The 14477-nt window shown below is 35.7% G+C and overlaps 2 protein-coding genes across 2 annotated transcripts; one reads left to right on the top strand and one right to left on the bottom strand.

The window, feature by feature from the left end:
- Positions 1–6990: 6990 nt before the first annotated feature.
- LOC133862353 (GDSL esterase/lipase At4g01130) lies at positions 6991–11159 on the top strand. Its single transcript, XM_062298138.1, has 5 exons — positions 6991–7343; positions 8336–8557; positions 8655–8812; positions 9837–10107; positions 10637–11159. Exons 1-5 carry the CDS (start codon positions 7073–7075, stop codon positions 10903–10905), a joined length of 1191 nt encoding a protein of 396 aa, XP_062154122.1. The 5' UTR covers positions 6991–7072; the 3' UTR covers positions 10906–11159.
- Positions 11160–12286: 1127 nt separating this feature from the next.
- On the bottom strand, positions 12287–13585 carry LOC133863492 (uncharacterized). The gene has a single exon (XM_062299446.1). It carries the CDS (start codon positions 13286–13288, stop codon positions 12419–12421), a length of 870 nt encoding a protein of 289 aa, XP_062155430.1. The 5' UTR covers positions 13289–13585; the 3' UTR covers positions 12287–12418.
- Positions 13586–14477: the final 892 nt, after the last annotated feature.

Raw genomic sequence — 14477 nt, 5'->3', positions numbered from 1 at the left:
AATTAGTATCTTAACATTCTTCATCTCTCTCAAGAAGTAAATGTAATCGTTTAATTAATATATTAATATTTTTCTTCATCGTGTGGATTTAAACTATCCCTCAACAAGTAAGGTCAAATACGTGAAATATTTTATTAAAATAAGAATAAATTGTGCAGTTAAGATTTGAATTCAAGACTTCTATTTTGATACCATGCTAAATTATTAATTATTCTTAAAAAGTTTATTAATACTTTAACACAAATTTTGGAATATAGGAGATGAAAGAAGGGAATTGACTCATAAGGTGAGATAAGATATAATTTAATGTAAAGATTACGTGTTTTATGCCTAAAGTTGGGCGATGTCAAGGAAGAGAAACATAATGAAAATAAAGAGAAATAGAGTTGTGGTATAAACCTTAGAGAGTAATTTATTATTATAAAAAAAGTTTCATATGTTAATTGTGGACACATGAAAAAAAGGGGGGTCAATAACTTTTTCTATAGATTATTAATATTATTTAAAAATTGAAAAGCACTAAAACTTTTTAAAATAAAAACTTAAAAAGAACAAAAAAATATGGGCAGTTCGAGCTACTCTTAGCCACCCCCAATTTTTTTCAAAGGAGCCACCCATATTTTTTTTTTCTTTTGTTTTCTTTTTTACTTTTTTTATAATATTAACAGGGCATATGAGATATGTGTCTGTCAATAATTAGTTTGACGTGATGTGTCGTTAAAATATTAGATGAAATATAAATAAAAATACCATCTCTGTTTATTTGATGTATACATGTACAAATTAAGATATATTTTTGAAAACGGTTCGATATCAAAAGTGCTTGAAAATAAATAAATATAAGGGTGGAAAGCCTACATTTACGGCTGTCAAAAACTTGCACTGGTAAATACGCCAGGAGCCTGAGGCATGGCATAGGCCAGCTTTGACGCAGGGGTTATGACTCTCTAGTCATTGGCTCCTTGGGGGGCATCATTTTGTACGAGTTTGAATCCGCAATCCTCCGCACAAAATTGGCACACGGGAACAGCGCGTTCATACGGAAAAGAAGCCGCATTCATACTCAAAAAACCCTTCTCCACGAGTGTCAATTTCTCTCATAGCACCTAAATATTATTTCAAATTTACTACATGCACCATACTTCTCAATGTTTGGCACAAGTCCGAATTTTGTAGTTGTTGGGGATTATACTTTTTCAAGCTGAAAATGGGTCCACGAAGTAGTTCAGCCCAACGAGGCCTTGTAGGTTGGCTCCATTCACTGATCAGATGTTTCTCGGAAGGTGAAATCTTGCTAGGATAGTGAATCGGCTCATCGAAGAGAAGCTGACACCAAACGATTAGAATTGTTTTAGTGGTCGGAACTCTAAATTATGTCGAGAGCACTTCGGCATAGAACCGCGTAAGAATATATATATATATATCTCATTAACGGTCATGGAGAGTCTGAGATAGAAGATTCTCGCATTTATTAAGATTTTTGAGCATTTATTAGACAAGAGATTAGAATGTCAAATCAGGGCAGGAGACAAGATGGATGACAGTATCATGTGCCGTTCTTTAGGCCGATTCATCATGTTATTTATGTCATGTTTGAACTACTGTTTATTCATGCTGAGCGAACAGTAGACTGGAGATTGAGAAAACTCACACGTACAAATTAATAAAAGATGGATGATATAAATATAAGTCATAAATTTGATATCACTCAAGTTATATGATAGCATTTACTCATCTTCTTAAGAAATTTCCATTAACTTTACAAAGAAATTTCCATTAACTTTACCATAGAAGAAGGCGTTGCCGCCCAACTTCTTGCAAGTTTTTATTGTTTTGCAAGTCATAACAAACAAAGCTTAGAAGCTCTGCTCAAACACCCGACCAGACAAAGACCATTCGTAAGTTAACATGTCAACTTTTGAAAACTGTGGCAACAATAACAAGTTAGTTTGTTCTGTGACCTTTCAATTGCTCCTAGTTTAACAAAAAATATTCCCAAGTTGAAAGGCAAACTATCTGACAAATTTCAAAGAAATAAAAAATTAAAAGAATTGTTCTACGTGGATTCAACTCCGCTGACAAGACCTTATTGCCACATTAGCAGGAAGCCCTCCAATGGGAGCAAGCTTTTATTTCTTTTTTAATTGATTAACCTAATAAAACTACAAAGCTGTTCGTGCCCCTTAATTACCATGACCTCAAAGCGTATATTCATAGTTTAAGGGCACAGTAATCTTGTCCTTAACTGAAATGAAAGGAATGGAGGCAAGCAGGAAATGAAAGGGCTTGCAAGGCAATTTAAGAAAGTGCAGGGCAAATCAAGTAATTTCGTCAAATGGTGGCACCTCTCTTTCCGACGAGGAGAGCACTCCATGTCCCATGTCTGACGCACCTTGTTTTGACTCGAACATCCCGCGATCTCCAATCCTGACCGTCCGTTCCGATGCTGAATCTCAGAACACTTTAACGAGTCACCTCAAAGAAGGCCCACGTGTACGTACAGAGCTCACCGGCCAAATTTTTTTAAAAAATATAAAAATACCCTCAGATAAAACGGTGGGACCCAACTCTGACCTCAACGTGCTCTCCGTGGGTATGATTGTTTGAATCGGACGGACAGCAATAAGCCACGCCACCTTGGAATGAGGGAGTGGTTCTGCCAACGAGGCCTGCCTTGGCACCAAAAGGAGCATCTAAAACACGTGTGGTCCCCACTAGCTTTCGCGTATGTCGGTGTCGCGTGGTCCGGACACTGACGTGTTCCACGCAGGTGGACTCAGAACCACGTGGGCCCCGCAGGCAAGCAGAGGTTGCGTAGCCAGCTCATATATCACGTCCCCGAGACTCTCTAGATATCTTAAAACTGGCCCACGTTTCACCACCGAATCTCCACGTGGGAGGATCCACGTGGTATTTGATTATTGGAAGATACCGTCATATTGCTCCGTCTTAGCAAATAAATTATGCAAAATGATGCTGCAACCTACTTTTCATAGAAATAGTTAAACAGTAATGCTAAAAGCAATTTTAAAAACAGTGGATCCGAACAAATGACAAATTAATAAATGTTATTTTTTTAAAATAAATAAATAAATGGTTTAATTGAAATATTATACAATGATTTTTTATAAAAAAAAGTGATATATATATATATATCTCTTTTGGAAAAAGATATATATTCTAATCATCAATCATTTTAAACAATATGATGGAGTAATAAACATTTAACTGGGTGTTTCCAAGAGGTGAATAGACATATTTTTTAGTAAATGACATTATGAGAGTTATATCACATTTATTATTTTTAACTTTTTATATGACTATAAAACCGGTAAATGTTAAATTTGTTTTTTTGTTTCTTGTTTTAAAGTGAGAAACAAGTTGGAGGGTACATTTAAGGTTTATGATTTTAAAAAGTCTAATTTAAAAATATGGGATTTAAAAATGTGATTTTTAAAAACGTTATTAAGCGTTTGTCAAAATTGCAGTTTGGCTTTTGGCATCGTAATTTAACCTTTAAAATTGTACGTTTTGTTTTGTTTTCCATTGCATGTGATTTGAAAATACTTTTTTTACGTTATCGAATTGCAAATTTTTAAAAACGTAATTTTAAACAATTTATTTTCTATGATTTGATTTAAAACCACAGTTTTTATTTACAAAATCGCAATGTCAAAATGCACCCGGAATCTCCTTATCTAAACTTCGCAACTCAAAATTATGTGATTTTAGGCACCCAAAAAAAAAAAAAAAAAAAAACCTTTTCGTCGATTGTTTATTTCTTTTAGCGCTAAAGTAATAAAACTATTAAATTTTCACTCTTAAAGTAATATGAAAATGTTTTTGTAGCTACTATTCATCTTAGTATATCAGTTGATTTTTAAGTTTAGGCTAATTGCTTTTCAAACTAATTGATTGATAACTTAAACTGTAATTAATCACATTAACAAATTGAACAATATTATTTGTCCCTCAGTTTTCTTTCCTTTTCATTAACTTGCGGTTTCCCTATTCAAAAAATTTCTCAACATAATTACTTATGGAATTTTTTTTTTTGTAATATTCGCATTAAGCTAGTAATTTAATGGGAATCCAGTGAAGAAATTTTCTATTTAATATCTCTCTTGAATCTTGATGTAGCAAATGCAAATCATTTTTTTTTTTTAGCAAATGCAAATGCAAATTGTAATAAGAAAGAAGGAAAGAAAAATAAGTAAGCGTGCAAAATCAAGTGGTTGGAGATATAAAAAGCACGCCCGTGAGTGGACCTAATGGGGTGTGACGCCAGAGTCAGAAAGGCCACGTCTGCGGGAATCTCGGGCCGTTGATTAGTTGGCGAGATTAACGGTGATGCGCCTTATGCGGTGGTCTGAGATAGCGACATCATGTGATTGGAGGGGTCTGACGTGGTGGCCGCTTCTGGATAATTCTTTTTTTAAATGGTGGGGGTGAATCAGGACGAGGCATCGTTACCGACAACGTGACGTGTCTCGCAGGCACATGGGTTATACGCAACACTGGTGAGGTGGGGGACCAGTTGACGTGGACCGGAAGCAAAATTTGAGATCGGATCTGATTTTGCTTAATCTCTTTCTTCTTTTTTTTTACCTGAAATAGCCATTGGATAGTCTCAAAATTAACGACGTGCCCCCTCCCGCCGTTTTCTTTGAACTTTGATCGTCGTACAAAATCTTTGTTCACATTGAGCTATTAGACTATTACCAAATTACCAATGGGCCATTAGCGGCTATGGAGAGAAGAACGTTCTTCTACACATTGAACTTTTCATGGGAAGAAGAACGTTAGCTAAGGGCTTACCTAAGTGATTTTGATCCATATGATATTTTCAGAGCATTAAACAGCTGAATTTCACCGTAAGGTAAGGTATTAATTATGTTTTCACAAACTGGGTTGTAAAAAAAAAAAATTCAATTTAATTTATAAAAGTGTCATATATCATTTAATATGAAAAAAAAAATACATTTTTTTAATAGCATGTTAATAAAAAGAAGATGTGTTTTTTACATATTCAAAATTCAAACAATATATGACATTTTTAAAGACCAAATTAAAAGAAATCGGACATTCCAATTAGGAAGAATTTTATATCTAAAGAGGAATCTAAGGAGATAAATCGTAATCTATATAACTCGTCAAACCTTCTAGTGCTATTCTCGGGAGGAAATGCATGTTAGTTAGAAGAATAATGATTCAATGCCACCTAAATATACAACTTTTCACCACCTTGTCTATATGGCAAGGTGGTCCCCCACTACTTTTTGAGTTTTTTTTTTTTTTTTTTTAAAAATAAATTAAAGTAGGGGACCACCTTGCCACATAGATAAGGTGGTGAAAAGTTGTATATTTAGGTGGTAGTGAATCATTACTCTAGTTAGAATGGTGTGTAATGGAGTATAATGTTTTGTTTGGGCGTAAAATAATTTTTGTATTTTTTTGGTGCAGCTTAAAATAATGGTTAATATAAATTATTTTCAATTTGATTGAATTTTTTTTTTAATTTTTTAAAAATGATTTACGGATTTAAAATTGTAAATCGTCTTTTAAATTTAAACTCTTCATTTTTTAACACACATTTCTAGTAGTCTGTCACCCTCAAGCATTGGAGTTTGTTGATAGCACGAATCTGCCGTCGAAGGTCTCCGGATTTTGAGATCTGGTCGCGGGAATCCGGCTACCGTGGTTGGATTCCGACGAACTGGAGAGGATTCGGCATTTCCGACCGAATTCCTTCCACTGGTTGGAAATCTGGTCAGTGCCGCTGGATTCCGATAAAAATGGCATGAACCCAACACAATTTCTAGATTCCGATGTAACTGGCCGGAATCCTGTAGGCTGTGGTGGATTTCAGCCACCATCGCTAGAATCTTGTTGCCGATCATTTTATTGTTGTTGGTGATTTTTTTTCGTGCGAGTTAAATGCCGAAAAATAATTTCAAATAAATAGTTTTTTTTTTTAAATAATTTTTCAAAAAATATTTTACGTTGAAACAAACAAATGGAGCATAAAATGTAGAATAATCAAAACTACAATTATGCCTAATAAGGACAATGTATTTGTTGCTTAAACTTCGGCCCACAGATACCTAAAGAAGTAGCCCAACCCGTATGCCCACAAGTCTCAAGTTTACCCTTTTCAGTCCCAGTGAAATTCTCCTTGTTTTTCATCACTGGACCGGCAATGACTCATTCTTCTCTTTTTATGGTGGGCTTATGGGTGTTGGAACTGAGAATTTTTCATTATCCCCTTAAACCTTTCTATAATAATAATAATAATAATAATATTAAGGAGGAGGAGGAGGAGGCTAATCTTGATCTCTTAAAGAAAATATGAATGGAAGGATTTATTCGTTAGGGTGAAAATTCAAGAGGAAAACAAGGAGAAGATGGGCAGAACAAAAATGTGTTATACATATGTTATAAAATGTCCTTAAAAATGTAAATTATAATTGTATGATAAAGGCGTTTTAGAAAATTTGATTACAATATGATTTTATTACCAGAGTATTGCACTGTACCAAAGAAATAAATATATATTCAGTGTCTATTCTAGTGAACTAAACTAATAAATATGAATATTTATTATATTCTAATATCTTCAATTCTTAGTAATATTTATTCATTTTCTTAATGAAATAGTCATTTCGCGTGCCAAACACGTTCTTAATGTTGCTGATTAATTCATTAAACTAACCCTATCATTCGAGATAAAACCTTAAAATTAAATTATTCATTTTAAGAATATAAAAAGAAAATAAAGCACATAGAAAGATGAATAAGAAGGTGAAAATAAAAGACAAAATAGGAAATTCCCAAAACTGATAGAAAAGGATGGGCCACATTTTTGGAACGGGCTGGCCCATTCTTTCAGTTTCTGCCCAAGATTTTTTTGTTTTTTAAATGAAAAAAAAAAAAAAAAAAAAAACCCCACGTGTCAGTTGCTCGCCACCAACAGTATATGACCAGGATTTACACACTACTTCCGGTCTTCCATAGTTCCATTTCACAGCACCACGAAAACATGCTGCTGAAATGGCATGCGTCTTGACTTTCTATGTGTAGAACCATAATGAGGCTCTGGTTACCAAAATGTTTGGTCATATTTCGGGAATACGTGGTTGTTGGGGTGGTGATGGTGGCAATGTTCGGTTGCTTAAGCCGTTCGAAATGCGATTTCGAGGCAATTTTCAACTTTGGCGACTCGAATTCAGACACAGGCGGGTTTTGGGCAGCTTTTCCGGCACAGTCTGGGCCCTTCGGCATGACCTATTTCAAGAGACCGGCTGGCCGGGCTTCCGACGGAAGGCTCATTATTGATTTCTTAGGTAATCTTCACTAACTTTTAATTTCTCATGTTAATGCTTTTGAGTCATGATCTATATTCTATATATTGCCCTAGCCTTCAAATTTCAAAAAATATGACTTGCAAAATTCAAGATTAAGCTCACTGTTCTTCCCATTTTCATTCATGGTAAGGTGCAGTTGGGCCAATAATAAAAGACCGGTTAAGAATTTCTTTTTCTTCTCGTAAAGAAAAGAAAAGAAAAAAAACAGCTTTTGTTTGCTTGCTTTATTATTATTATTTTTTCCACTCCTTAAAGATATGGTAGGCCCAAAGTTTGGGTAGATAATGAGCCACTTTTCCACGTGTAGACAAAAAAGGCCAGGCTGGGTCGGACAATCTTGTCATAGAGGATAGACACAAGTTTTTGACGGTGCTGGATAAAGAAAAATAAAATTATGCTGTAATTTTTTTGATGACCTAAGTTTAATTTAATTTTTATTAAAAATTAAATCTGAATTATTTTAACACTTTCTGTCAGGATTAGACAACACATAAAATATTTTTTGAAATATTTTTCTTGGAAGTTAACAATAATTAGGATTCAAATTCATGACCTTTATTCTAATATCATATTAAATTACTATTTAATCTCAAAAATTTAAGCTAATAAAAATAGATAACTTTAATAATTTAATTAATATTTTGATGCGCTTAAACTTTCTTACTATTACCATTTGTATTGATCTTGTTAGGTTATAAGGGGTACGTGGACAATCTTTGTAGAAAAATGTGAAAGGCCTGTTGTGACTCTAAATGGAATCCAACGAAAGATGGTCCTCTGAATCATAAATTTTGTGGTCATCATGAACTGTTGATAATGTAAACTAAATTTTTGTTCCTTTAAAAAAAACATACAATTTCTTTTTATTGAAGAAAATAAACCAAAATGTTGATACTTATCTACCCATTAAATAGACTAAAATAGAGTGAATTGATCCTACTTCATGTGTGCATGGTTTTGCAATTTGGCAGCTGAAGCTCTAGGATTGCCGTTTATAAGCCCATATTTGCAATCAATTGGATCAGATTATAGACATGGGGCCAACTATGCAACATTGGCCTCAACAGTGCTCCTCCCAAACACTTCGTTATTTGTTACGGGAATCAGCCCCTTTTCTCTGGCCATTCAGCTCAACCAAATGAAGGAATTCAAGATCAAAGTTGATGAACTTCATGGCTCCTCAGACAAAACTGGTAAACCATGATGACTTCAGTTTTCAGCTAGCTGTTTTGCTTCATTCTTTTTCCTTATTAATTAGTACTCCTCAAATGCTTGAATGTTGTTTCTTAGGATCGACAAAACTTCCTTCACCGGCCATTTTCGGGAAATCGCTCTACACATTTTATATTGGTCAAAATGATTTCACTTCCAACTTAGCAGCTATTGGAATAGGTGGTGTCAAGCAGTATCTCCCTCAAGTGGTATCCCAAATCGCTGGCACCATCAAGGTCAGTACTTCCATAACATGTTCGGACTGGCAACCATGATGACCCAAACCCAACTCTAATTGGGTTGGGCCTCGGGCTCACTACCCGACTATGTAACCTTGGTCCGGCCCCATCCCACTTCCATTATTTTGTTTGATAGAAAGGAAGACCATTATTTTCAGTTTCAAGTAAAATGCAGAAAGAGGGTCTATATCATAGTCAATGTAAAAGTAGATTTTGCACGGTCGGACTCGTCGACAGGCTACCTACAAGACAAGAAAACGGCCACCGGAGTGGCGCCAATATAATAGAGAGATTTTAGGGTGAAAATGACTCTTATCTTATTTGGGAATGGTCCATTTCGTTTATGTTGAGTTCTTATTTAACCACGACCTGGTGGGCTTGTGATTGTGAAGGCTCTTAGGCTTTTTAGCCTTTCTAATGAGTAGGCCTTTGGGTATCCATTGGGTTTAAGTCTTTGGCCTCTAGCTTATTTATGGTACTACCAATTGTCCCTCATTCCCATGGTCGACTAATATAATTGGTCGAACATTGGAAATTTTGTTGTTTTTAACTTGCTCCCATTTTTTAGTGATTCCGCTGACCTTTTTTGGGTTGCCCCCCTATTGTTGTAGGGAGTAAGTTATTTTATTGTTGCGTTTCTTTGTAGTATTTTAGCCCCAACTCCTAATCTCATGTCTCTTATCTTTGGGGTGGCTTAAGTGGGACAATATTAAAAAACTTCTTTTTAATAATTGATTAGTTGAAGGTGTTAACCTTATTGTAGGCCTTGAAGTTGTCTCCTAATGTCTTTTCCCTAGGGTCATTGTTGGTCTTCGGTCTTCATATGGAAGTTAGTCGCTGCAGGGTCTTATCAGTCCAAATTTTATTTTGTTCAATCTAACGGTGTACATGGTGTTATGTTATTTAAAATTTTTAAAGGACGTGCTAAACATATGAAACATAAAAGAAATGTGGAGATGATAATTGCATTATGCATTTGCTAGCATTTATGACAATTTTTGTTCCTCGTCAAAATTTGAAGGAGCTATATGGCTTAGGAGGGCGTGCATTTCTGGTGCTCAATCTTGCACCTGTGGGTTGTTATCCGTCATTCTTGGCGGAGATTTCTCGTAGCAGTTCGGACCTTGACGCGTTTGGATGCATGGTCCCTTACAACAATGCAGTGGAGGAGTACAACAACATGTTAAAGGAGACACTAGGACAAACTAGGGAAGCTCTCCCAGACGCTTCCCTCGTATATGTGGACACTCATTCTGTGTTGCTAAAGCTCTTCCGCCATCCCACATCTCACGGTACGATTAAGACCCAAGGTTTAATATTCTTATTTGCATTTCATGAGAAATCTGTCGAAAAATTATGTGAAAAAGAAAAAGAATAAAAAATAAACATTGAAATTGTTAGGAAAATATTATGTGAGAAAGAACAAAAGAATCTCAAACAAAAAGATAACTTTGAGGCTCGTTGAATTGATATCTTTAAGATGTTGAAGGGGCATGTGTGAAAAGGGGCATGTAAGGCGCCACTCTTTCATCCATCATATGCTAGTTTGAGCCCCAACAACTGCACTTATACAACCGAGTGCACACCAAGGCCCAATTTGTGGGCTCGTAGAGTGCCCAAGAAATAGAAATGGGCAAGTGTGGGTAAGGGGTTTCGAACCCCTTCTCCTTGTTTCAATAAAAGGTGTAAACCGCTTAACCGTACTTTTAATATTACAATCTACAAAATAGATAACAAAATTCGTAAGTTCAATCACATCATATGTTACATTTGCTTTGCAAAATGATTTTAATAGATTTGCTTTATTTTGTATTGGGGCAGGGCTCCAATATGGTACAAAAGCATGTTGTGGGCATGGTGGCGGCGCCTACAATTTTGACCCAAGACTGTACTGTGGAAACAGCAAAGTGATCAATGGGAACACTGTGACAGCAGCAGCTTGTAATGACCCTAGCAACTATGTTAGCTGGGATGGAATCCATGCTACAGAAGCAGCAAACAAGATTGTTACCTGGGCCATTCTCAATGGCTCTTATTTTGATCCCCCTTTTCCACTGCACCAACTCTGTGACCTCCACCCAATAGCTTGATCCAATCCTTCTCATTAAGTCACATTTCAAGCCAATAAATTGTCAAATAATCTCACTCAAAAAGAGACATCTTGCTCAGCATAAAACCAGGACTATTCTGCCTCCACACTTTGTCCAAAGATTGTTGGAGAGCGGATTTGGCCAAAGAATGATTTGCTTCCCTTCCAATTTGCCCTATAAACCATGATTGGAAGCCATTTAACAAATTTCTAATATCTTCCATCAGTTGGTCATATATACCGACTCCAACGAAACTCTATGAACTAATTAAATTAAGCGCCGCAAATTGGATGCTGAACTTTTGGCGCGTCGATAGGAGCATTATAGAAGCATTTTTATTATACACAAATACATTAGCGAATGTGGATTATTAGGCTCAATTCAAAAGATGAACCAGTCATATTAAGAGGAACTAGCAAATTTTATAAATGTAAAAGGCTTGTGGATGGACATCTCGTCAATACCCATTAAACATCGTGGATTCTTAGTTTTGAATGGTGCATAAGTTAATTAATTATTTATGGAGGCAGACTAAAAAAAGAGTATTTATTGCTTGCTTATACGCAAGAATAGAATAAGTTAAATTTGAAAATAGTAATCAAATTGCTCGTAGGGTCTAAAACATTTAATAATTAAACTTGAAAGGCTGTTCATATTCTTCTACATCCTTACATTTGTCTTGTACATTTTAATATTTTATACCCGAAGAATGTTTCAGGCACAAGAGCCAAGTTGCCGCTCTTCACTACCTTTAACTCCAGCTAAGTAAATATACTCCAACTAGATAAGACACAAATTTTAGGAACCATTGATCTCTGGTCAAATTCATCATCAGAATAGATTTCCTTGTAGCAAAAGAGAAAGCGAATAAGCAACGGACCCTGTTAGGAGTACCAGCTAAAATAACTTCGATGCTAAAGTCAGCAAAATATTCAAGAAAGTAAGTGATAAATTAATTATGTAGAGAGTTTTGAACATAGACCAAAAGTCTCATACTTTTTATAATTACTTGTTTGCAATTGCTTCCCAGTTTATGTAACACAATCCATCTTAATTAAAGCACAGCTTACCCTTGAAGTTTGGAGTACATGGTTTAATTATAAATCGAAACCCAGGTGGCAGCGATGCCATCGATGTGATTATATAGTATGATAATGGTTTGGGAATTGATTTCTTGTTACACATCCCCAAGGCCTAATACTCTCGGATTAATGGGTTGACATTTGAATTAGATGGGCTTGATATCTGGATCACGTAGACTTGTCCGCCCATAACCCAACACTCATTGTATTAAAATACTAATTAAAAATGATTAAATCAACAATTTTTTATAAGCTTTAAGTTTTTGATACAATTGGTGATTTAATATTGTATACTAACAAGTAGCAAATTGCTTTTCATTTTCAGTTTATAACTCAGAAAAGGTACAACGGTATCTTCACTTCCAAAAAGTGGAAATAAATTTTTGAAAAAGAAAAAAGCTAGAAAATGTTCAAAGAAACAAAATTGTGAGTCAAGGAACATAACGATTTTCGAGGGCTGGCTGAGTTCTAACCATTGATGCGGAAGGGATTTTACTTCCTCCAACCCAAAATGTATCAAAAGCCACCCCTCTTTCAGCTTGCTCCTCCATTTTTCTCATCTTCTTCTTCCTTCTCAAAAGTATGGCAATGGCCGCCATAACCAAAAGCAGCAAAACCAGCCCAACAAATCCGAACGCCCAAAATTTCTCAAGCCCATCTTGTTTATCTGGAACAACAACAGAAAAACGACCTTCACCTTGTGTGATACAAACGTAAGACTCGTTCATGTCCTGTAATTTAAATGACCCATCAGCACCAAATTTGACACACTGTGGCGTCACGTCATTTTCCCCTTCTGCAGGCACATTACTATGCAAAAAATGAACTGAAATGGGATCCCCCATGATGCTGAAATCGACCGTTCGATTACCTACGGTGCTTGAGTTGGAAGAATCGTAAGCCATGAAACCAACAACAGGCGCAACCAATCTGTAACCTGGCACATTGTAGTAATAAGAAGACCAATTGCCCAGGTTTTGATATAGTATGGATAGTCTTCTCACAGGAGGCATTGGTTGAATCCTTGGCGGGATATGGAAGAAGGAAAAATTCGCTCCTTTAGCCCAAAATTCCCCAGTTCTGAGCCGAACAACGGAAACTTCCATGCCGGAGAAGTTAGCAGGGAGGGAAATATTGTACAGAGTGCCTGTACGTGGCTTTAACAGTGCTTTATCTGCGTGATCATGAATGAAAGCATTCAAAGACTCAATGTCATAGTCATTGGAGCCTCGAGCAAATGATGGTAACGAGAAAGCAAACATCACCCATACGATCGTGTACCAGCTGTTGTAGAAGCCCATCAATCTTTCATGTCGAATTCTTGAATTGCTGTCGCTACAAATAGGAAAAGTATATTGAGGCTTTGTTCGAGAAGGTACACCAAAAACACCTCAAGAAACAAATGGGTTTTTCAAAATGAGTAGATCAAAACATTGAATTCTTCAAATCTTTTAATTGTTGATTTGTCGGATGTTCTTGGAATTGGCTGGGAAGAGAAGTGGGTTGTGTTGATGGGAAATGGGATTATGGGACAGGGGAGGGATCTGGTGGTTGTATTCTATGAGTACGAAAAGCCATGTTAGACTGGCATGCACCCAAAAAAGATGGGGGTTACTGGGTACTCTTCGTTGTCTATTTATATTTTAGTATACTTTTTCTGCTTGGGTTAGTTGGTCAGAGGAGGGAAAGAGAGTTGGGTATGACAGGTGGGACTGTCCCATTGGACAGGACGGAAGCTCTGCCTCTCCAGAAACAAGCGCTTGTTTTTAGGCAAGTGATTTGCAAGCCCCATGGTTAACAAAAAAGCAACCAAATAAAATAATAATAATAAAAATCCGCGTGATAATTTTATTGGATCAATCCTCTTAATTTATTTAGTCGAATTATCTCTTATTCGAACAGGTAATTGTGATAAATTATTTATGGAACTTACGTAGCCAAACAAAAATTAGGCTGACTAACCACTTATTCGGTTAGGTATGTCTCATAAGTGGTTTCTTATAATCACCTATCTAAATTCTCTTAAATTTAGACATAATTTAAGAGGATCATAAACTAATTTTATAGGGCACTAACTTGATTACACGTTGCAAAATCCATGTAAAGGTGGTAATTGGTGTTTTTAGTATAACTAAAGATTATTATCCTTTACAATTATTTACTTAAATTTGAGACGAATCATGATTTTTTATAATTATTTGTTTGAATTTGAAAGAATTCGGGTAGGTGATTATGAGAGACTACTTATAGGGCTTACCTGACCAAATAAAAATTGGACTGCTTAACCACTTATCCGGTCAAGTGAATCTCATAACTAATTTCTCATAATCACGTGCCTAAATTCTTTTAAATTCGAATAAATAATTATAGAAAACCTTCCTTCGACAACTAGTGTCGTATATTGTGCCTTTTTAATAATGCGTTAAAAAATGTCCATAATTAATGAATTTTTGGAGAGTCCAAATTTCCTATTCATTTTCTCTCCCAAAT

The sequence above is a fragment of the Alnus glutinosa genome, chromosome 3 (genome assembly GCF_958979055.1).
Source record: "Alnus glutinosa chromosome 3, dhAlnGlut1.1, whole genome shotgun sequence".
Classification (NCBI taxonomy): Eukaryota; Viridiplantae; Streptophyta; class Magnoliopsida; order Fagales; family Betulaceae; genus Alnus; species Alnus glutinosa.
This window is presented reverse-complemented; position numbering and strand designations above follow the sequence as displayed.